At 39.5% G+C, this 24,042-nt stretch overlaps 2 protein-coding genes across 14 annotated transcripts in view; one reads left to right on the forward strand and one right to left on the reverse strand.

Moving 5' to 3' along the window:
- Positions 1 to 2,899: 2,899 nt before the first annotated feature.
- Positions 2,900 to 8,332, reverse strand: tigara (TP53 induced glycolysis regulatory phosphatase a). Its single transcript, XM_074631937.1, has 6 exons — positions 8,227 to 8,332; positions 6,776 to 6,813; positions 6,574 to 6,695; positions 6,144 to 6,221; positions 5,924 to 6,034; positions 2,900 to 3,380 (listed from the first exon to the last, which is right to left on the reverse strand). The coding sequence occupies exons 1-6, from the start codon at positions 8,295 to 8,297 to the stop codon at positions 2,991 to 2,993; spliced, it is 810 nt and encodes a 269-aa protein (XP_074488038.1). The 5' UTR covers positions 8,298 to 8,332; the 3' UTR covers positions 2,900 to 2,990.
- Positions 8,333 to 11,178: 2,846 nt separating this feature from the next.
- The window catches only part of cnot1 (CCR4-NOT transcription complex, subunit 1), a 30,100-nt gene continuing 17,236 nt past the window's right edge, over positions 11,179 to 24,042 (forward strand). For 7 of the 13 annotated variants that reach the window (XM_074631949.1, XM_074631948.1, XM_074631951.1 and 4 more), the window contains exons 1-17: positions 11,179 to 11,388; positions 12,959 to 13,258; positions 13,386 to 13,493; positions 16,925 to 17,023; positions 17,312 to 17,380; positions 17,523 to 17,577; positions 18,402 to 18,605; positions 19,192 to 19,360; positions 19,788 to 19,914; positions 20,738 to 20,848; positions 21,428 to 21,598; positions 21,814 to 21,941; positions 22,333 to 22,573; positions 22,710 to 22,829; positions 23,105 to 23,227; positions 23,362 to 23,513; positions 23,780 to 23,930. In XM_074631949.1, coding sequence (XP_074488050.1) covers positions 13,157 to 13,258; positions 13,386 to 13,493; positions 16,925 to 17,023; positions 17,312 to 17,380; positions 17,523 to 17,577; positions 18,402 to 18,605; positions 19,192 to 19,360; positions 19,788 to 19,914; positions 20,738 to 20,848; positions 21,428 to 21,598; positions 21,814 to 21,941; positions 22,333 to 22,573; positions 22,710 to 22,829; positions 23,105 to 23,227; positions 23,362 to 23,513; positions 23,780 to 23,930 — 2,130 coding nt within the window. In that variant the 5' untranslated portion in view covers positions 11,179 to 11,388; positions 12,959 to 13,156. The remainder of the gene's footprint in view (positions 11,389 to 12,958; positions 13,259 to 13,385; positions 13,494 to 16,924; positions 17,024 to 17,311; positions 17,381 to 17,522; positions 17,578 to 18,401; positions 18,606 to 19,191; positions 19,361 to 19,787; positions 19,915 to 20,737; positions 20,849 to 21,427; positions 21,599 to 21,813; positions 21,942 to 22,332; positions 22,574 to 22,709; positions 22,830 to 23,104; positions 23,228 to 23,361; positions 23,514 to 23,779; positions 23,931 to 24,042) is intronic. The other 6 variants (XM_074631950.1, XM_074631952.1, XM_074631944.1 and 3 more) reach the window with 1 other exon arrangement.

The following is a 24,042-nucleotide window of genomic DNA, read 5'->3' on the forward strand; positions in this document are numbered from 1 at the left end:
AAATTTCTAAATTTCTAATTTTTTTGGATGACAGTTCAGATGGGAAAACTGAATGTAAACAGGAATGTAGTATGTAATAATGAGAAGTACTATACCGGATCGGATATCAGGCTGAACTTGACTGAAATAGCTGGATCGGATATGACAATGGGGCCAATCGAATAAATTCTACGTTTATATACTAAAAACATTCTATACTAGAATTTTAATTCATATTTAAGTTTTTACCAATTTGTTGCTGCATTAAAAAAGTTTAAACCTGAATTTTAGTCCTGTTTTGTTTTTTATTATTTTGAAGATTTTTTTGCCAAGATGCTTGTGTACGATTTATTATTTTAATAATAAATAACAATTCACTAAATATCTATGTATTTTTTATTACATTTTGTTTTACAAAGTTAGGAAAGCATGTTGCCTTACACATAAAAGAATGATCTCAGTCACTTCCACACAGTGAGGCATACAGCTTATTAATTAAACACGGTATCGGCCGATACCCAAAGCCCAGGTATCGCTATCAATATCGGGACTGAAAAAGTCAGATTGGTGCATCCCTACTAAAAATATATATACAGAGGTATAGACAAGAATGTCGTATAAAGAAGTACAAATATAGAGTTCTGCAGTCTTATGGAGTAGCAGTCTTATATATCGGCAGATCACTAATAAAAGTAACTTCCTCTTTAGCAAATCGTTGTGTACTGAAGGAATACTGAATGAAGGAAAGAAAAAGACGGACTGGGAATGAATGTGTGTCTTGAGTACTTTCCTCTCCTCTTAGGTTCACATTTTCATTGGGGTCCATTAAAACGAAAATACCAGTAAGTGCCTTCCCAAAGTTTGCTGTCAACATTTCTGTTGTCGGTTATGGCGATGACAGTTATCATCTTTTATTGGAACATTTAAAATGTTCCTGGCCACAAACATTATGACACCTACTACGTAGAACAACAAATACACTGCTCTTTTGCCCACCGACCAATCGTTTCCTTAGGAGAGGGCACAAAAATCACATGGTTATTACGCACACGGCCAATTGGTTATGTAACAGGCAAATATTAGACCTGGACAAATAATGTCCAAAAGAAGTAATGCACATCTAATACATGTAGACAACGATGCAAATGAAGAAGCATGTTTACTGAGATGAAAAATGTTTTGGGCTAGGATATGTTTATAAATCTAAATGTTAAATCAAAGATTTATATCATGCAAAGATGAACAAATGAGAACCAGCGCAGACTGAATGTGGGTTTTTTAGGGAGAGAGTTTTATTGGAAAAGTTGTCAAGTTTCCACAGATACCTAACTATGATACAGAAACATGTCACGGCTACATTTTGTTATTTAACAAATATACTAACCTGCTCAAGTCTGACAGTATTCCTACATTATAAAGTGTTTTCAATCATAGAATCACAGTGACACCAGCCATTGAATCTGTAAAATGTTTTTTTCATACAATCAATAAATCAGACTTTATTTATAGGCAGAATTAGAAATATTTAAGAAACTCTAACTAGGTATACCAACATATAACAATAAGCAAACAGACTCAAATGCATCAATAGACGGATAGATAAATAAATAAAGCTCAATTAAACGCCAGACTAAAAAGGTAAAATTCAATAAATAATTAGACTGATAAATAAAGCTAAATTAAAAATGAATCCACCTCAGTAGACAATAAATGATTTTGTTTACACTGAGAGTGGAATGAAAAGTAGAGAAACCGTGCGTACATGCTACAGTACAACACATATACACTGTTTCTTGCATGCATTTGCCCTTGTTGACCGAAGTGTTAATTCCCAACAATGAAAAAGTCACTGATTTCCAAAAAAGTCAACACTGTTGCAGTTCTGCTCTGTGTTCCTACGTACAATGCATGAACTTCCGGAGAGTAAATATAGAAACATGGACTCATTACAGCTCAAAGCTGCCCACATTTACAGTAATGATCAGCCAGACAGTAACAAAATGATGACGCTGCCTTGCAACAAACCGTCTATCTGAGTTTAAATGAAGGTGCTCAACTCAGGAATCAGCGTTCAAAACCTGAATATAAAACATAACATATTTTGTAATTTTAAACTGGATTTCTGAATTCAATTAATGTAAATATTCTATAATGTGTTTTTAAGATACTGCCACAGGTAAACTATACAATAATCAAGAGCACCTAAATACTTGACCTATTTGCTAATTACATTGTCAAAAAATGCTTATATTGAGCAACTAGGAAAAACTTGAGTCTCTGGAGCTTTTTCTCATTTTACGTCTCACTTTCCTCTTCCACCGTCTCGCTGTTATATCCTATACCAGTGGTTCCCAACCTGGGGTCCGGGCCCCCCTTAGGGCCCAGACACACAAACCCAACATCAAGAACTAGCGGCGATGAAGGCTGACCGTTGCGTCGCCTCACGACGCCTTTGTTTTGGCCAAAAGTTGCACTCAAACACATCGCAAAGACTACAGCTGACGGCCAACTACCACGTACGTTGCAGGTGGCGACAGTCTGTATTCGTCATTCAAAAAGGGAAACCGGAAGACCGAGGAGGGTGGATATACAAGCCGTTGTTATGATACGTACATGAAATAAAGCGGCGTCTGCCGACCATTTTCACACCACTCTCACTCACCATTTGTCTGCTCTGATGTTGTCAAAATTTAATTTCCTCATGTATAACGAAAATCGCACACTTAAAGGATAATTTTGAAATTTGTCGGTATATAAAACTAATCAAAAAGATATATTGTTTTGCTACTTAGTAACAAAATCGAACAAAATATTCTGCTTCAATCCATATTTGTTGGCATTTAGCCTTTCAAAAATAACATTTTCGCTGCGGTCAAAAACCTATTGGCTCTCCCGCTTGACACAAAGGGAGACCCTCAGCTTTTCTTAGAAATAAGTAGGGGGGCTTGAAGGTAAATAGGTTGGGAACCACTGTCCTATATCTTTCTTAAGAACCTCTGTTTATCTAGCTCCTACTGTTTAACATGGTCCCCTCTGTGGACGAACACACAGCGGATCCCAGATAGTTTGAACCTGTCATCCTCTTTTCTCACGGTTAGTATAAACCGACACACACCTGTGTTAGGACTTAAAGAGAACATATGTGCTTTGTCAGAACCCGGAGGCACGGAGCATTGTAGCTCCTCCACAAAGTAACGTACTGCCACGCACATGTAGGCCCCGTGGGTGACGACCAAAGCGTGGACCGGGACGCCCCTGACCCCATCGTCTGCCTTTCCCTCCACAGGAGATGTTTCTGGTGGAGCAGATAAGGACGTTTCATCCTCCCCTCCGTCACGCCAGTGTTCGGCCCCAATTTGCTGGTGAATTTTCTCCAAAAACTCTTTGACCCGCTCCTTCACCTGAACAGAGCAACAATCTGATGTTATAAACTGCGCCATGCTTCTCCCTCTAAACTAACAGCACGTCATGGAAATGTGACTACTTGCAACTGTGAAGGACAAAAGTTAAAGGTCGTTATATTCAAGACAACGTAGGTACAACCTTTCCCATCAAAAAACACACATGCTCACTTCAGTTTCATCCTGTTGCAACAACCTGTAACTCGTTCAGGAGAGCTGGGAGGGAGGCGTGTAGCCGACACTGATTGGGGCGCTTGCTGCTTACGTCAAATCCATCTTTGTATATCTGCACCATCATCATGATGTGCTGGTCACGTACTGGGTTGGACCGGAGTTAACGTCCAAGCCAAGATCTAATGGATGAAGCCTGACAAAGTATTTTTGAAATAGAACATCCCTCCTTCCGACGCCCCCTCACACACACACACACACACACACACACACACACACACACACACACACACACACACACACACACACACACACACACACACACTGTCCTCCCACACAGCCTCCAACACAAATAACACAAAGCTAAGTGGTGACTTTTTAATCAGGGGTAGTGACGAACATTCTGCAGTTGTTTGACAGTGGAAGGGCATGTACTTTGATCCTCCCGATTCACATCAGGTGCTCCGGCACATACAAAAGATATACAATCATGTGGATGCAAAGAGGCCCTGAGATACTGTAGCAGGTTACATCCATGCAGGGAAAAAGGTTTGACTGAGGAGATGAGGTTTTCCTTCCATCTAGTGGTAGTATGTGTATATTGTATCAGGGCATTCGAGTCTGATCCATATCTGGAGTTAAACATGGATAGAGATTTCATCTTAGTATCGTAAAGGGTAAAAGACTTGCCGCTGGGTTAAGCACACCTCAGCACGCAACACAGTGCGCTACGCCCAAAGTTCTTGAGAAAAAATGGAAAGTGCATGCGCTGCGCCCAGTCTTTGCTCAACGCAGTGAAAAGCCGTCATAGCACAGCGCAGGCCATTGGAAATAATGGGTTTCAGAGCGCAGTGGTGCCGTTGTGAAAAGCCCTAAAAGGAACAGTGTGTAACATTTCGGGGGGTCTATTAGCAGAAATGGAATATAATATTCATAACTATGTTTTCATTATTGTATAATCACCTGAAACTAAGAATTGTGTTTTTCGGTAGCTTAGAATGAGCCGTTCATACTGTATCTACATATAGGGAGCAGGTCCTCTTCATGGAGTCCACCATGTTGTTCCGCCATGTTTCTACTGTAGTCCAGAACGGACAAACTAAACACTGGCTCTAGAGAGGGCCTGTCGCGTTTTTACGTTACCTGAAGGCCACCGTAGTTCTCCGACACGCTTGTGAAACTGCAGCAACATGAGCTGCAGAGTGCAAAACCATGGTACTGCCAGCCGCTGTCTCACTTCCATAGCTCTTTAAGTAGTGTTATTATGGTAAGGATGGTCTCTGAGCGAGGCAAATGGTGTTACCACGGTTTTGCACTCGGTGGCTCACGTTACCGCAGTCTTGGAAAGGGAGAGGAGCGGTATTCAGTTGGTTGCAATCTGCAACCGCTCCACTAGATGCCACCAAATCCTACACACTGCCCCTTTAAGTACAACAGATGAGCATCCCATTTTCCAAAAGCATCTTAAAGGTAAAATATGTTACATTTGTCGGTTGGTGTTTGCAAACACAGAGCACTCGAAATGGGTTCCTCCTCCACGACTCAACAAGTCAAGAAAGGGGGAAAGAGAGAGAGCAGTGATGGTCAAGCGAGCTCCCCAAAGCACTGAAAAATGACATGTGAAAAACAAACCAGCAACACGCCTTTCAAGAAACAATGTCCTTGCCAAACCAGGCTTTTGTATTTATTATTATTATTCATTATTATTTTCACTACACTAAATTTTCATTTACATATCCCAAACTTTGTAGAAATCTGTTTTCACTTTGACATTAAATAGTAATTTTTCTGTTGATTTGTGTAAAAAAAGCGACATTAATCTGTTTTCTATTTGATTCCATGTTGGAAGACATTCAAATATGAAAAATTAGAGTAATGAGCTGAAAGATAGTAAACTCTTACTGAAAGGGACATGGTTTAGTATCAGGACGCAAAGATTATCTGATGTGATGACGAGTCGATGCTGAGATGACTGTTAATGAGCAGTGCGTTTTATTTGCAAACTTCATGACAATGCAAAGAGGCTATATTTCAAATCCAGCTTAGTTCTAGTTTTCAGCGTGGGATTATCAACGTTAGCATATTAAAATATGTACATCAGTATGTAAGTAAGTAAATAAATAAAAGAATCTAGTTCTGGGACAGTATTATTGGCACCCTGTGCAGAGCATGACATGCTGTGCTATCTTAAGCCAAGCAATTTTGTGACAATGTCACAACAAACTTTGCGCTTCTGAGGGGTGAAAGGGAGCAAAGGGAGAGAGATAGACAAATAGAAATGGTAAAAGACAGGGAGGAGGACGGAGAAATAAATAAATATTACCTGTTTAAATAATTAAATAACAGGGAACCAGCTACAACCTCAGCCTCACCTGCTCCTGAGTCTCCCCGTTTGGAGGGGTGAAGTCAGGAAACGACTGACCGGCTGCTTTGGCCATCTCTCTCACCTCCTGCACCGGCCGCCCCTCTGCTATCCCAAAGCTCTGAAAAATAACACGTCATTGTTAAGTAAATATATCTTAAGAAAAGGTTTTATTGAGAAAACACTTTCGCTATTAAATTGTAAAATCACACAAAAGACATGCCACTCACTTTCTCTTTAAGCAAAGGGTCACGCACCATTTGTAGACCAGAACAACTACTGTTGTGTTTCATTATTGTTTCAGCAGTCTGGAGGAAATAATACACATCATTGTCATCATCTCATCACAGAATGACATACGGTGACATACTGTCATTATCTCTCTATAGAGAAGGAGAGGAGAAGTTTTATTTCCCAGATGTGTCGTCCTTGATTTGAAGCACCGGTTGGTGTTTTGGTGTTTTTTAATACATAGGAACAAATGTCACAAAGTGAGATGACTTGAGAATAAAACCAGAACAGTGTGGTCAAATATAGTATCATCATCAGTATCATATACAGAATCATACAGTTAAATAATAATACATACTGCAGTGTTTTGATACATTTTTCCAATTAAGATTCACAGCTTGCTCCCACTGTGAATCTAAAGCGCCGTACCTGCTGAGCTCGCAGCATATCACTGACAAACACGTTGCTGAACTTGACATCTTTCAGGTAGCAGCCTGCTGCCTTGGCCTGCTGCAGCCCGATCTCAGACAAGGATGAATCTATAGCCTGGCCTGTGTGGAGGAAGAGGGAGAGATGAAAGTAAGACACAGAGAAAACATGAAATGTCAATATATCTTCAATCATACTCTACCTTGTAGCAGGCCTTCTTTATTGTACTGCGTTTCCCCACTGCAAGAAATAAATCATTAATCGATGTCAAAGTACAGGAGCTAATATCATTGACAGATTAGTTTAAGAAGCTCAGAGAAGCTCCTGTTCAATTGTCATAAATTTGATTTCTTGTTTATTATCATACATATAAGGCTTTATTTTTCCCTGCATGACTGTTGATGACCTTTCAGTAGGGCAGATGGTAAAAATAAAAACTAGCTCCTGTTATTGCAGGACAATAGCTCACTGCTTGTGAGCCAAAAGTAAAACAACGCTGGTATCATGTGGTGTCTCTGGGTCGTCAGTTAGTGTGGACAAAACAGATAAATGGCTGAGATTGACTGGAAGTGCCTGGCAATGACTTGTTGTGAAGTAAATGCAATGGAACGGGGGAGGGAGAATGCGACATCTAGTGGCTGAATGTTATCAATAGCACCTTTAATCTTTTAGTCTATAAAACATCCGAAAATAGTGAAAATGCCTGTCATATTTTCCTAGAGCCCAAGATAACTCAAAGTCTACAAATTGCTTGTTCTGTCTGTCCAAACCCCAACGATATTTAATCTACAATTATATAACAAAGACAAAAACAGCAAATCCTTACAGTAGAGAAGCTGTAGCCAATCTTAGTCTGGTAATTGACTTAATCTATTAACCAAAATATCAAAATTGGTGCCAGCTAATTTTCACGTTTTATGGATTCTGGTTTTATTGACATACTTTCTCTTGACACTAATGTGTGTTTTCATTTAGTATAAATGGTTCTACCTGTGATCCAGAAACAATCTGTGATTGGAAAAAATGTATCTGTGATAGGATTCCATATGTTTATTAGTATTATAATATTTAAAGTATGATCATATTAAACTAAATTTATAAACCATATATTCAAGTTTTGTTTTGACCGATTTGGTTTGATAATACTGTGGTTGATGAGGGAGACCTCTGGTGGTCGTGAGGAGGTACTGCAGTGACTACTGGACTGAACCAGGCTTGAATGGACAGACAGGGAGAGATCACCATGTTTGTGAAACTGTCCTTTTGTTTGTGTATGCTGATGTTATTACAAGCTCAGTTTAATGTTACAAGTAGATACTACACTGCCTTGACACTGCCAAGGTCTCTAGTGCTTATCTATGTGACACCTGCTAACATCTAAAGTTATCTATCTAATGCTAAATAAATGCAGACTTTAGTCATGCAACTAACTTGTTTTAAAGTACTACTAAGCTATTAAGTTCCCACACACATGCACATAATATGAATATATATAAATATATGATTATTAGGCTACTTTTTCCAAATCTATAGGTCCACAGAGAGACCACAGATCTATAAATAGGAGCGAGCAGCAGCAGCACTACTCGGAGCCTCCACGTGCTAAACATTATTATGTCATGTATCATAAATATGAATGTCAACTGCACTTACTGTCGAACAAGCGTCAGCCCAAATGTTAGCGCTTTCATTCTCTGGAGGTTAACGACGGAGTAATATCGCATTGACAGGTGGTAGACTAGTTCGGCCCTGAAGAAGATCAGACCATGAACGCGTCTCACGCCTTGAGAGCAAATGTCACCCAGAAAGTGAGACTACTCACTGGGAGCAGAGCAGGGGCGGAACTGTGATTTCTAAAGTGTGTGTGTGTGTGTGTGTGTGTGTGTGTTTGTGGGGGGATACAGTTATTAGTGCATCACAATACTCAAAATGATTTAGTTTTTCAGAGACCCCAACCCAGGGTACAATGAATGGTACAAAAAGTACCTCAATCATATATCTTATACTGTATATACTGTATATGCTCTTAATGTATATAAGATAAGATAAGATAAGATATTCCTTAGTCCCGCAGTGGAGAAATTTGCAGTGTATATGTTCTTAATATAGGAACTCAGGCTAGTAAACTCTGTTTCTTCTTTTAAATCACACCTCAAAACCTACCTTTACAGGAAGGACTTTTTAAAGCAATCCCTTGTTTTAAATTTCATTTTTGATTACTTTTTGCACAAAAGTTTTATGTTCAACATTTTATTTTGGCCTATGTTTTTATGTTTTTATTCTGTATTGTTTTTATCTTGATGTTTGCACTATTTTAACTTATGTAAGCACTTTGTAACTATGTTTGGAAAGGTGCTATACAAATAAAGTTTATTATTATTATTATTAATATGGCTATATATGTTCTTAATATGCTCTTGTACAAAGTATTTTCTTTTATAATTGTAATATAACTTATTATTTTGAATGGAGCTTCCCAGCAAAAAGCATTTCACACGATTGTACTTGTATAACCTGTCTGACAATAAACATCTTGAATCTTGAATCTTGAATCTTGAATAAAACACAACCATGTTTTTTTTTCAGAATTTTGATGATGATGGTTGTAACAAAATATTTTATAGGCCTACATACAGCAAAATACAGCATTTTTGTTTTGTTTTGTATGTGTTTCATTTATGTTGCCATAGGATTCATTTATATGTATAAATGTAACTGTTTATGAAATTAACTCTGCTTATTTAATGGTGCAGTAATATTGTTATAGGGATGGGTGGGTGGTGGGGGGGGGGGGGGGGTATAATTTGTTTATACAATTATTTCTGTGATTTATTGGATTTTGTACAGAATACCAATAAAAAGACTTTGAGGAAAAAAATATGAATTTTGGATACACGAGGCCAGCCCCAATCAATCATACCCATATATTCATTATTATTCCTATTCTGTTCAAACTCTTTTTAACGCACAAACTGATTTCACTGGAATTGTACCTTATATGATTACATGTGACAAATTAAATTGATTGATTATCAAACATGGTAGGTCAAAGTATAGAGATAGTTTGTGTAAGAGCCTGGGACACATTTGAGGAGCAAGTCTCAGTCCTATTTCAGAAACATGTTGCATATGCCTGTCCTTTTCTTAGGTTTCATCACAGATGGAATTTCTAATGGACTGTTTTAGTGGTCAGATGTTTATGATCCAGATTTGTAGGTTTGCTAATTTGTGATCATCATTGACACATTGAGGTCCAGTTGATGAGTAAATTTGTTAAGTTACTTAAATTGCCCATATTGTCATTTGTGCAGTAGATAAGACTAAAATAATGTAGGCTATTATAATACTTTGCACATAAATACCAGCTTTTTTTATTATTTATATTGAATGTTAAATCGTCTTAAATGGTTGTATCCTCCGGGAGCTCTACACTATGAGTTTGCTGTTTGTGCGATTGAATTATTTATTTTTTTAATTCATTTTTATTTGGAGACATTGACACTTTACATGATCAAGGAATGTACGTGTTTGTAGTATGATGTAATGAGCAGCATGTACTTAAAAGAGTGTTTCCATTTTTTTCTTTTTTTAAGTGTACATATACAATAAACAATATACACATACATACAGTACATATCCATACAAACATGTGTACATACATACATAATCATAACATATTCCCAAGAACCCTATATATTTGGGGTGCCATGTGGAGAGAAACAGAACACCATATCAGATTGACAGCAAGCTAATATTGATAAATATATAAATAGTAAGAGTAATTCTATGATAAACATATATACATGTATATATGCATACACACGCTCATATACCCACATGTTCATGCCCATGCATACATGTATATATTGCATATATATATACACACACACATACATATACCCATATTCATAAATACAAGTGAGTTGTGAAAGTGAACTGTGCAATTGAATTCTGACAGTAGTTATATAAAAAGGTGTACTGGTGAGCACCTTACGTTTGTGTAAATTTGTTAAGTTACTTCCTTTAAAATTGCCCATATTGTCATTTGTGCAGTAGATAACTCTATGTATATATGATGTAGGCTATTATAATACTTTGCACATAAATACCAGTTTTATGTGTTTGTGCAATTGAATTCTGACAGTAGTTGTTATATAAAAAAGAAAAAGACCATTCATTAATTTTTTTGCGTTTATATAAAGGAACAACAAAACAAAACCATGCTGCATTGAGGTAGTCCAGTTGATGAGTACATTTGTGAAGTTACTTCCTTTAAATTGCCCATATTATCATTTGCGCAGTAGATAAACTCTAAAATAATGTAGGCTATTATAATACTTTGCACATAAATACCAGCTTTTTAAAAATGTATATTGAATGTTAAATTGTGTTAAATTGTTTTATCCTCTGGGAGCTCCAGACTATGAGTTTGCTGTTTGTGCAGTTGAATTCTGACAGTAGTTGTTATATAAAAAAGAAAAAGACCCATTCATTCATTTTGCGTTTATATAAAGAAACAACCAATCAAACCCACGCTGCTTCTTCTCTTTCAGGTGTCTCCTCCTGGCCCGAGCACCTTACGTTAGTGTCGCGCGGATAAGCTCACGCACTCTCGTCGGTCTCGCACCGTGAGCGCGCCGCGGCGGTGGTGACAGTCGCCATTTTATTTTGAAAATCAAGCTGAAGTGAAGCTCAGCGGACTCTTCATCTCTTCTTCTCTTCCTCGCTTCCTCTCTTCCTCTCTTCATCTAGTCAAGTTTGTTGAGCGAAACAAGAAGAGGATGAACATCTGAATCACTTTCTTGTGGAGCAACGGTGAGATTTATAACCTACTCTCCTAACAACCCGTCGACTAACGTGTCTCTGTAACAACATGAAGCTGTTGATAGAAAGAGAGCAGGGAGCGGGCCCGGCTAATGACTGGAGAGCAGCTGTCATATCGGCCACAGCTACAAAAGTAACAATTACTTCATTTAGCAAAAAATCTCCTTCAAAGTCGGTCTATAACTGCATTAGGCTCGTTTCTGTTGTAGACGATAACCTCCTAGTCTCTGTGTTACGTTACAAGATAGCAACCAGCACATAATGTTAGCGACTCCACGGTTTAGACGGAGCCCGGAGACACAAGCTAACAAGCTAACAAGGTTAATGCTAACGTTAGCTAGCTGATGCTAACGCTAGCTGCTAGCTAACACGATCCCGCACCAGCCATCCGCAGTCCTCGCGGCCTCTCACACGACCACGGCACAAGAGGCATGCGTTACCTTCTCAAAACCTCCCGCAGGAATCGTTTAGCTGGTCGAAACGGCTTTTAATAATAGTTGGAAATAGAAAACGTGAAGTGGTTTTGCCGATTCACCCACTCACAACCAGCATCATGCTGCTAACGGTAGCTTCACGCTCATGCTAATGTGCTAGCATTAGCTCGTAGCCTTACAGGGACATGTTGGTAACATTTCATTTAGAGGTTTAATGCTAGGTATTGATTACTGGTGAGTTATTCAGATTAGTGTATATATATATATGAATATAGTATGATTTTAGTAAGCCACAGTATGTGCTGGTTAATGTCAATGCTTAATGCTTAATTATCCAGTAAACATGTTGGCTAAACTTAAACTTCTCCCCTCAAGTGTTCATCAGCGTCATGGTTTAATGTTAAAGCAGCTATGAGCTACAGGAGTATTGTCCCCAATAGGTGACGTTTGTTCCCATCTAGTTATTAACTTTATCATTCAGGATATCTGGTAAAACTCTGAAGTATCAGATCGCCTGCTTGTGATCTCTGCTAACTTAGATTAGCTTGCTCTTTGTTTCAATGAGTGATTTTAACTCTCTCTGTCCATTAGTCGTTAGAAAGTCCTGGTTAGCTGCTTTTAATGCTTTAATGTACTTGTGAGCTGGTGGATAAAAGTGGTGCAGTCTTTGTTATTGTAAAAGTTGTCAGATCGGTGAGCAACTTAACTCACGTTAGCTTTGAGTCTGTGTGTGCCAGATATTTGGGTACTGCCGAGGCCTAGTACAAGTTACTGGCACGGCAAGTTTATATAATCTCCGAGAAGCTAGCGTACTAGACTATGTAACGTGAGCTTTAACTCGTATTGACCATAGTTTGGGGATTTATTAGCAGATAAATGCCCAGGCAGCAGGCACTAAAATACATTTCACTGCACCTCTGTGTGTTATGCACGTAGGCCTCAAAGCCTGTCACAATATGTTGTGTTGTCAATTGTAAATATTGTCCTGCATGAAAGTTAAGTTTAGTGCTGCACAAAGAAATTCCTCATTTGTTTCTCTTGATTATTCTTTTTTTTTTTTTTTTTTATTGCAAAACGTTTTCTCTTTCTAAAAAAAATCACTTAACTTGTTTGTCTTTTCATTACAGATGCTGAACTTGATTTTAAACTGAAGGACTCTTCATAGTACCCGGGAGCCACCAATCGGAAATCTCATTTGGAAGCCAACATCTTTAAATACCTTTTGGGGGGGGGGGGAGCAGAAGTAACCTATCACTGAAGTGACTAAAGGGGAATAATGGTGATTTTGCGCCGTGCTCGGCCGCCTGCTTCCGCCCCAACCAGCAATGAATCTTGATTCGCTTTCGCTGGCTTTGTCTCAAATCAGCTATCTGGTGGACAATTTAACTAAGAAAAACTACCGAGCCAGCCAGCAAGAAATACAGCATGTAAGTGGTAGCAACGACATCAAGTACATTTTTGTACATCTGTCAACAGATATCTTAAAAGTTTCTCCAAATGAAGTGTCCTAAAATGTGTCCACACGTTCTGGATGTTTTGCCTGTGCTCTCCCAGATTGTGAATCGTCACGGTCCTGAGGCAGACAGGCATCTACTACGCTGTCTCTTCTCTCATGTGGATTTCAGTGGCGATGGTAAAAGCAGCGGCAAGGACTTTCACCAGGTAATTTTTGATTAGAGACATATTGATATTTTTAGTGTTGCTGCACAATTTGTGTTTATACAAAAAGGAAAGTGACATTACAGACACTGAATTCGCCATTGGTATTCTTAGAATTTATTCTCAAATTCTGAACAACAGTTGTACTAAAATTAAACTAAAATTGAATTCATTCAGGATTTTACGGGTTTCACAGTACACAGCCAGGCAGCGCATATTAGTAAATTAGTGTGAGACACTCATCCTTGCATTACCGCAACTTTTTTACCACATGCTCCATGTTGATAGACAGTGAAGAGATTCAGCCTACAGGAAACATGGAATTCCATTGAGAAATATCGGCTTGTAGCAGTAAATAGGCTAAACCAGACAGGACTATTCAATTAATCCTTTAAGTGATGAGAAGTAATCGATCCTTGTTGGACTCATGTGAAAACGGTCTGAACATTTCCTTAAACTCAAAAGCTTATGTAATAAATACCATCACATATGTATGGGTCATGAAAAAAATGATAAAGGGATACACAGAAATAAATAAAAAACAGATGTAAATTACAGAAAAAGGTCTCGTATACCCCCTACGGTCTGTTTTAACTAGATGACTACAAAGAATGATATGCAGACAAACTTGTACCAATATGAGGAAATTTTTTTATATTGATGTAATTGCAGTCCCGGAATAAAACTTAGAAACAAACAAACATTTGTCTACAACATTTAAAACATCTAGTGAAATAAATACAATTGTACACTTTTAACTGTGGAAGTTTCACATCTCCTTTCAGTTACAGTTTCACTGGAGACAGGATGAGACTAGTACACCTGGTCTTCCGGCAGCCCAATGCTAATTTAAAATAATGTCAAGTTAAATGAACAATAATATGCAATATAGGCAAAGTTTGTTTGGTTGTGTTTTTCCCTAAATAATCACAGACTTATTTCCCTTCGAGTGCATCAAATTTGAACTTATTGGCTATGAAATACACACGCACTCACAGAATAGCTGAGCACTGATCATAGAGCCTGACAGACTTCTACATTTCTCCCAGCCGTAGTCATGCAGTAAAAAAGAATAAGCATTCACTGTGTTATTAAAATATTACGCCCATTCTCAAAATTCATGTTATTCTTATGGTCTAAGCCAGTCCAAAAATATTAGTAAACATGAACAACTCTCACACAAATCCAAAAACTAGAGTGCTAAGACTCAGACTTGTGATGTCATAGGGTATAAATTGTTGAAATGCTGTACAGACAAAGAATCGGGAGAGATGTTCGAGATGACACTGATAGCACCCAGGGGAATGTTTTTAAGTATATTGGTACATTTTTTGTTTCACAACCAAGAACACGACAATAGAATAAAGCTCATTTGGGTATAAAAAAGAAAACAAACATTTTGTTAGCCTCCCATTCATTGTCTATGGAACAGCTCCAGACTTTATACCTTATGGCATCACAAGTTTGAGACTTACTCCTCTGGTTTCTGGCTTTGAGAAAGAGTAGCTCATGTTCACAAATATTGATTGAACTTTCCTAGGCCATGGAAATAACATTTTTGAATTCTTTGTTTCTTTCTGAAATTTAGGTGGTGTTCCCCTTCAAGGCACTCAAATACTGGCATATTGTCAATTAAAAATAAATAAATAACAGAAATGACTGTAATGTTAATGTTACCCCCCCCCCCCAGGGATCAATGGTATTTCTGATTCTGTAATGTTCCATCAGACTCTGACCTGTTGATAATTCCTGAACTGGGCTGTAGCTTATGTTTGTTCATAGAGGGCAGGCACAACGGACTGACTAAAATACACAGGTGAAGGCACATTGTAGCGGGGCTCGTATGCGGGGCTCGTATGCCGTATGCTTTAATTCGGTATTGTCTACGATCGAGTGTGGATCGCATACGCAGCAAAGCAGTGGGAGGCTGCCTGAACGCTGTGGGGAGACGGACTCGCCGTCCAGTCTATTTTTGTTTTGTTACGACAAATTCGGGGATGCCGTCATAAATTAAATGTTTGAAGTGTATCCACAGAAATATCCGACTTCATCAGTGACAGCATACAGTTCGTCACTAATCGTTGTACTGCAATGATTAGTGCTGCTACAGCTGATAGAGAACAACTGGTGCGCTGCCAACACTTTCCACGCTCCAGAATTTCTGTTCCGCGTGTGCGAGTATTAGACATAAACGGCTGTTTGGGTCACAGGACATACCAAAAGAACGTTTCATACTGAGCAACCTGTACTGAACAGCTCAATACAAATACACGTATCGTTACAACCCTAATCATTTGCACAAGCCAACTGATTACTTCTCTGGGACGCTCATTTGAAATGGTAAATGGATTTGCATTGATGGAGCGCTTTTCTAGTCTTCTGACCACGCAAATCGCTTTACACTACATGTCAGCATTCACCCATTCATACACTGATGGCAGAGGCTGCCATGCAAGGTGCCAAATTTGCCCATCAGGATCTAATCTAAATACTCATTCACACACTGATGGCTAACCCTTCGGAAGCGATTTGGGGTTTAGTGTCTTGCTTAAGGACACATTGACATTTGACCGGAGCAGCCGCGTATCGAACCACCGACCTCCCGATTGGAGGACGACCTGCTCTACCCTCTGAGCCACAGTCGCCCGTGAAAGCATCATTTGTCATCATTTTTACAGCTGGCCCAATCAGCCAGGCTTTTCTATCTGACAGCGATGCCCAGTGTGTATACTGAAGAGAGACTGCTTATATCACTGGAAGCATACAACTATGTTCTCTGCACATACATACATACATTGTATGCATCCAGTGCAGAGAACATACTGTAGTTGTATTTAATTTAAGAACTTCCACTTTGGTGTTATGGTCGACAGCGTGGTTTAGTTGTGCCTTTTGGGGGTTAGAAGTCCAGGGTGCCCAAAACATTTTGATAATAAAAAGCTAGATTGTGCACAATAGACTAATTCCATTAGTTCCAAAAGGGCAAAACCTTTGGTCCTACTTAAGTAGGAGTCAAGCAGTGAGCGGGGGTATGTGAGCCACGCCCACTTTTCCCTTGTTGCAGATTCATGACTAGAAAAACTTGCTGAACTGGAATTCATCTTCAGGTTCCCAGCTTTCAGATGATGTACACCACTACTATGTGACATCTACTGCTAACCTGCTATCTCCCCCTAAAGAGCTCCTGCCCCCCTAAAAATGCCAAATGTGTCTATTGTAAAGAGGGGTGGAGTAGAGGAGGTTATATAAATTAGCATATCCTTTGATATATAGTCTTAATAGTATGTTTGTCCCACATTGTGATTATGAATACCGCTTATCGTTTCATATTGATTCTTGTGAGAAACGTATTGTCTTATCTTATTCTTCACCTGCCTATGTTCTCTTTACTCTCTTTTTCTTCTCGGTACGTTTTGCTTTTCAACTTGCCCAAGACACAGTTTCTGATCCAGGAGTGTGTGTTGCTGATATCAAAGCCAAACTTTATCGCTACTCTGTGTTACGCCGTTGACAATCCCCTCCACTACCAGAAGGTAAGGAGCAGCTGCCTGAATTTCTGTATTACTGAGGTAGCCAGAATGTATGACATCACTTATTGATAGATAAATTCTGTTGAGTTGAGTAAAGACATACGACTAAAAGAAAATATAGAGTCATAGGTTACAATTGGCTTACATACTGGCTTTCAGTTGACATATCATCCTGTAAGCAACTTAGACATCAACTCAGACTCCCACGAGTGTACGGACATTTTGCAAGTTTGTATGATTTATAAAAAAAAAATATATATATATATAATCTTGGCTTCAACTGTCTTTCAGAGTTTGAAGCCATCGGCCCACTTATTTACTCAGCTGAGTAAAGTTCTTAAGCTCAGCAAAGTCCAAGAGGTAAGCCAGCTCTGCAATGGGCTTCATTAATCACCAATCTGAATTGGGCAATGTACATACAGTACATGGTTTACATTTGGCAGTTAGCAAGTATTGTTAATTGTTTGTTGGAGTATTTTTTATTTATTAATTTATTTCCCAGGTGATATTTGGACTTGCTTTGCTGAACTCCAGCAACGCGGACCTTCGCGGTTTTGGTAAGTAATTCTAGTAGAGCCTGACATATTTAAACCTGTAGCAAAAATGATCTGAAACCCTGTTTTTAAATAGCCGTACACATGTTACTGTGGTCTTGCATTCGAGGCATATAAACAGCCTTGTTTTTCTGAAACAAAAAGCTTGGATGTTTAACACATGCTTGTTTTCTGGCATTCAGTAAAACATTAATTTCCTTGCACTATGGGCAAGTTAGCATTCTTTTTTTGTCTAATCAGCAAATGAATGAGCTTGTCGATCACTAATACAATGCATCGCCCATGCAATAGTGATGAATTATATGGTAAATCCATGTGGGATGTTGCATTCTCAGACTATTTGCAATCACCTTGGCATAATTACAAATGCAAGTTTTGAGTGTCATACACACCACAAAATATTTTACACACTGTTGAGGATAAAGTCTAATTACTGACGATTAGTCTTACATTGAAGCAGGATTTGAAATTCACCATTTGAACAAACATGCAGAGTCTATAAAGGCTAATAGTGTGAAGTGAAGATGTGAAAAAAATGATTGAATTACTCCATTTGTCGACTAAGGTGTGTTGATTAATAATTGTATTTCACAATAATAGTTGACATCCTTTTTATTTTGGGCATTGCTTTTACAAGTGAATACTGCTTTTCATCAAGTTGTGATAAAGATTGGTAACACTTGGGCATACAGGGAAGAGGTGTCTAGATGATCTTAAGTAGGTTTATGGATGACAACATCACTTTGATTTAATGTCAGCTCATCAGTACAGAGAACACTGTAGAAAAGCTAGTCAGCTTTCTTAACTTGTTTTTGACTGTTTCTCAGCCGCACAGTTCATCAAACAGAAACTCCCAGACCTCCTGCGGTCATACGTTGACGCGGATCTCGGAGGAAACCAGGAAGGTGGCTTCCAAGACATTGCCATAGAGGTCTTGCAGCTATTGCTCTCCCATCTACTGTTTGGCCAGAAGGGAGCCAGTGGGGTAGGGCAAGAGCAGATTGACGCCTTCCTCAAGACACTTTGCCGAGGTATGGGGAATCAACACAAATCACAAAAACTTGAGATCCTGAAGCATATAGATACCTACAGTTGGAGATGCATTTGTCAGACTGAATAGAAATGGTACAAAGCCTGTCTTTTTAACCTGTTTAGATCACATCCCCGGTCATATTGTGCACCTGTTTAACAATATATGCAAAAAATGTACAAAAAATCAATTTCTTCGTATTTTTATATTAAAATCCAATCATCTTTTCTTCCTGTAAAACGAAATATGATGAATGCTTACTTAATATAGTGTCAACCAATTACACCATGACATCCATCCATCAATCAATCTTCAGCATTTAGCAACAAGGGAGGTGTGTGATGTGGAGCCTGCAGCTCCGTATCTTGATACATTCTAAGCCCGGACACTTTTTAGCAGTTCAATCAAATGAGAAGAATTTGATTCGAGTCCCTCTTGTAACTGTATGCCGCTCAAATATTCAGTTTACTGGGGAATACTCCCAGTGCAGCAGCTAAAGACACTGTAACGTCGTTTCTCTGGGACTTTAAATTGTTTTTCAGTGTTGCTGTGCAACGTGTTTTATTTATCTGTGTGTTGTATTTCAGATTTCCCCCAGGAGCGCTGCCCTGTGGTGCTCGCACCACTGCTGTACCCTGAAAAACGGGACATTCTCATGGACAGGATCCTGCCAGACTCGGGGGAGTTAGCTAAGACCATGATGGAGAGTTCTCTAGCAGAATTCATGCAAGAAGTTGGCTACGGCTTCTGTGCTAGGTGAATTTGTGTTTAAATTCTTCTAAGCTACATCCACAACTAACACTTAAGTTCTGTTTTTAAAATGCTCTTGTGTGTGTATACACAAATCCTCCAGTAAATGCAGTGTAATTATGTGAAAGACCACAAAGTGTGAATACACTTTGCTGCTGAACACTGAATACAGACCTCACAGACACCTTCAGTTCTCACTACGCCATTTTGCAGTTTGACAAATCTAGTGTGATATCACACACATCAGATGTTTCTAGTAGAATGTTTTGCAACAATAGAAGTGTTAAGAATTAGCAATCAGAGCTAAAAACTAGGTATATATGTTGATTTGTTTTTTACTGTCCTACCTCTAATATAATTTTAGTGTGATTTGAATTGACATGTGAATGTTCAAGATAATGGTCCGCACTGACCTGTCCATTTGTCTTTCCAGTCTGGACGAATGCAGAAACATAATCCTCCAGTATGGGGTGAGGGAGGTGACTGCCAGCCAGGTAGCCAGGGTCCTGGGCATGATGGCACGTACCCACTCTGGCCTAACTGATGGCATCCCTCTACAGGTGAGCTGCTTTATTTGATGTCAGGGCCATGGGCCGCCAGAAGTCTAAGGTCACTTTGACTACTTTACTTTGGTTTACTTGATATGGACCAGAAGAAAACACAGGATACTATTGCATTTTAGTTGCAGTCCGTTTCTATTCACACTCTTACTTACTACAAACCAAAAGGTGTAAACGTCTTGTAAACGGAAAAATATCCAGACATTATAAAAGGAGTAGGATCAATTTAGATTCTTTCATTGATTTTAGCTCAGACTAAAGGCCCAAACACAGCAAGCCGACATCAAAGAACTAGCGGCGATGAAGGCCAACGCTTCACGACGCCTCTGTCTTTGCCGATAAGTTGCATTTGAACACACTGCAAAGACTACAGCCGACGGCCAGGTAGCACGTACGTTCTGCGCCTGCCTGAAAGGAAATAACTCTCCACACCAGCAGGTAACTCCATGCTGAATCAGCCAAAAAACCTCCGGGCAGACTAGAGCCAACGGTGTGGGACACATCGAAAAAACTAGGCTGACAGATGCTCACCGACAGCCCCAAACTGTCTGCCAGCCGACTGCCAGCTTGGTGTGTCAGGGCCTTTACATACGTAAAAGTAAATGTGTGGGCTGTAAAATCATAACATTGACTTAAATAAAAAAAAAACGACAACTCTATAGAGCTGGAGAGTTTGTTAATTTATCACTGTGTGATATGAAAGGAGCCACTCGTAGTGTCAATGTCAAAAACATTTGATTCAATAACTTTAATATTTCAAATATTGGTTCATGCTCGTTGACTGTACTAACTGCTTGACTTTTCTGTGTGTTTTCTCTCCCAGTCCATCTCTGCTCCAGGAAGTGGTATCTGGAGCGACGGGAAGGATAAGAACGACGGCTCGCAGGCACACACGTGGAATGTCGAGGTTCTCATCGACGTCGTGAAAGAAGTGGTAAGTTTATTTAGTACTTAGTAAGTTTATCTCAAATGGTTTGCCTTAGGATTTCCTGAATAATGTTTTATTAATTTCCACACACTGCCACTATTTCCCAAAATATAAACAGTTTTGACTGGCAAGAGTGAGTGCATTAGAACGCATTGTGCAGTTGCAACAACATTTGCATGTGAACAGGATACAACACCCTCTGTGTGTTGTATCCTGTACAGTTTGTAAAGCCCCCTGAGGCATATTTGTGATTTTTGGCTATACAAATAAAATTTACTTGACTTGATGGCATTTCACCTACACCAACATGTTACGTTTAGTTGGCCATAAGTCTGATCCTCTCTTCTCAGATAATTATTTTACAAAAAATACTTATACTCCCAGAATACTACTGTAGGCTTATGTGTGAAGCATTTTATAGTGTCACTCTGGAATTACATTTTGTCAAATTCAGCATCAATGCACAAGTGAATACATGCCTGTCATTAATCTGACATTGAAGGTTGCTGAAATCGTTATTTTGCGGCCAGATTACTTTGAAAAGCCTGCTAAGGTTTCACTTGTGGATTTCTGTCTGTGCCCTAGAATCCCAACCTGAACTTCAAAGAGGTGACATACGAACTGGACCACCCAGGCTTTATAATCCGGGACAGCAAAGGCCTGCATATAGTGGTGTATGGCATTCAGAGGGGGTTGGGCATGGAGGTCTTTCCTGTGGATCTCATCTATCGGCCATGGAAACACGCCGAGGGACAGGTAACTGACCAATATCTGCTCCATCATTTCATGTGTTTAATTTTAATTTTTTTAACAGGAATTTTTGCTGTCAAAAAGAAGAGTAAGATCAATAAAGAACAATCATAATGCAAAGTAGTAGTTGATTTCTCTGTCTAGACAGTGTGGTTTGAGTGGTTGAGATAGAGCCTTGTATTGCCTCTTTAAATGTCTAATTGCTTTGTTTCTGTTCTCAGCTGTCATTCATTCAGCACTCCCTGATGAGCCCAGAAGTGTTTTCCTTTGCGGACTACCCTTGCCACACCGTGGCCATTGACATCCTTAAGGCCCCACCAGAGGATGACAACAGGGAGATTGCCACCTGGTATGGAGCTTGTTGCTTGGTCTCTATGTAGAAGGGTGTCACAGTTGCTTATTTCTCCTTAATGGGTTTAGTTTCAAAGTATTCAGGCTTTAAAACTGTCAACATTTAGTCGCTTTTCTCCTGCATGTCACTCAGTTGTACATTTCGAACAATGCTTCACCTAGCAGTATAACAATATATAATGTGATCATAAAAATCACCATTGTCAAACATACAGTATCTATAGCTGATTGCTATAATATGCTGTAGTTAACCCTGCATTGTGCTCAGAGGTGTAGTTTGACCTACTGAATGTGTTTCAGTGTTGATTTACTAAAGAAGTTACGGTGCTGATGCTGTAATGATGCTGCTGCTGCAGTGTGTTTGACTGATTGTCTTTAACTCTCCACAGGAAAAGTCTGGACCTGGTGGAGAGCCTACTGAGGCTGTCTGAGGTGGGCCAGTATGAGCAGGTGAAGCAGCTGTTTAGCTTTCCAATCAAGCACTGCCCGGACATGTTGGTGCTGGCATTGCTACAGATCTCCACCTCCTGGCACACGCTGCGCCACGAGCTCATCTCTACCCTCATGCCCATCTTTCTGGGCAACCACCCTAACTCTGCCATTATCCTGCACTACGCCTGGCATGGACAGGTTGGTGTTATTGCTAATTGATGTCAAGTCGAGAGCTCATGTTTTTGTCCTCTGCGCCCTTCGGCACTTTCTAAGGTGACTTGCTGTCTTGGTTATATTCTTGTGTACTTATTAAATCTGGTGGTTATTTTTCCAGGGACAGTCTCCCTCCATCCGTCAGCTAATTATGCATTCAATGGCCGAGTGGTACATGAGAGGGGAGCAGTATGATCAGGCCAAGCTGTCTCGCATCCTGGATGTGGCCCAGGACTTGAAGGTTTGTCAAATTAGTAATCACTGACATGGTGACTTCTCTGAACTTAAAACCCTCAAGCTAAAGCAGAATAATTGAGCGATAGCGTCGTAGCACACTGGACTGTTGCATTGAATAATGTTTTTTTATGATTTACTAGTTTTAGTCAACATGACTTTAAAATAAGACAAATTGGAGGATATAGGGCCATATATCCTGTGGCGGTCTCTGTTTTATCCTAAATGTAAGTAACATTTTCATGGTCAATAAGCCAGTGTGTTTTTGTTTCCCCCCTGCAGTCTCTATCGATGTTGCTGAATGGTACTCCATTTGCCTTTGTTATTGACCTTGCTGCACTTGCCTCTCGCCGTGAATACCTCAAACTAGATAAATGGCTGACTGACAAAATCAGAGAGCATGGGGTAAGTCTTCAAATTGATTAACGTACAGTTATTCTCAAAATAATTACAAATTGTTGGTGTTCTTGTTTGTTGTTGTATTTTGAGCATACCACCTGAAGAACATTGTATTTTACAATCATTTTTTGTTTTGTCAGGAACCTTTTATCCAGGCGTGTGTGACATTCCTGAAGAGGCGCTGCCCATCCATTATGGGGGGTCTGGCCCCGGACAAGGACCAGCCCAAAAGCGCCCAGCTGCCCCCGGAGACCTTAGCCACCATGCTGGCCTGCCTGCAGTCCTGTGCTGGGTGAGAGGCTATTTGGCTTAGTCTCCGTCACTGTACTGTTAACTCTTTTGATTAATTGTCTAATAATGTCAGTCTTGCTCAAAGTGAAGCCCAACTTTGGTTGCTTTTGATGATGTTTTGACCACACAAGACTGACAATCTTAAGAATGTGTAGTTTATCAAAGTAAATTTATTTATAGACATAATCACTCTCACCCATCCATACAGTGTTCATCTTATCTTTTCTTTTTTTTAACTTAAAGATTCCTTCATTTTTTTCTCCTCAGGAATGTGTCCCAGGAGCTGTCAGAGACGATCCTGACCATGGTTGCCAACTGCAGCAATGTAATGAATAAAGCCCGGCAACCACCACCAGGGGTAATGCCAAAGGGACGTGCCCCTAGCACCAGCAGCCTGGATGCCATCTCTCCTGTACAGGTATCTTGACATGATAGCACACCATGGCTCTGCAGACAAACTTTGTATAATTCCTTTACATGTTGGATATTGGTGTCAACAAAACCGATCTGAACTTGCTGGAAAGAAAAGT

Source organism: Sebastes fasciatus, chromosome 4, assembly GCF_043250625.1.
Source record: "Sebastes fasciatus isolate fSebFas1 chromosome 4, fSebFas1.pri, whole genome shotgun sequence".
NCBI classification, from domain to species: Eukaryota; Metazoa; Chordata; class Actinopteri; order Perciformes; family Sebastidae; genus Sebastes; species Sebastes fasciatus.

Coding starts and splice junctions, on each gene's coding strand:
- tigara (XM_074631937.1), bottom strand. CDS start 8,297: ATGCGATATTACTCCGTCGTTAACCTCCAGAGAATGAAAGCGCTAACA. Junction 6,222..6,573: donor ATATGCTGCGAGCTCAGCAG/GTACGGCGCTTT, acceptor TATTTCCTCCAG/ACTGCTGAAACAATAATGAA. Junction 3,381..5,923: donor ACGGGGAGACTCAGGAGCAG/GTGAGGCTGAGG, acceptor TGCTCTGTTCAG/GTGAAGGAGCGGGTCAAAGA.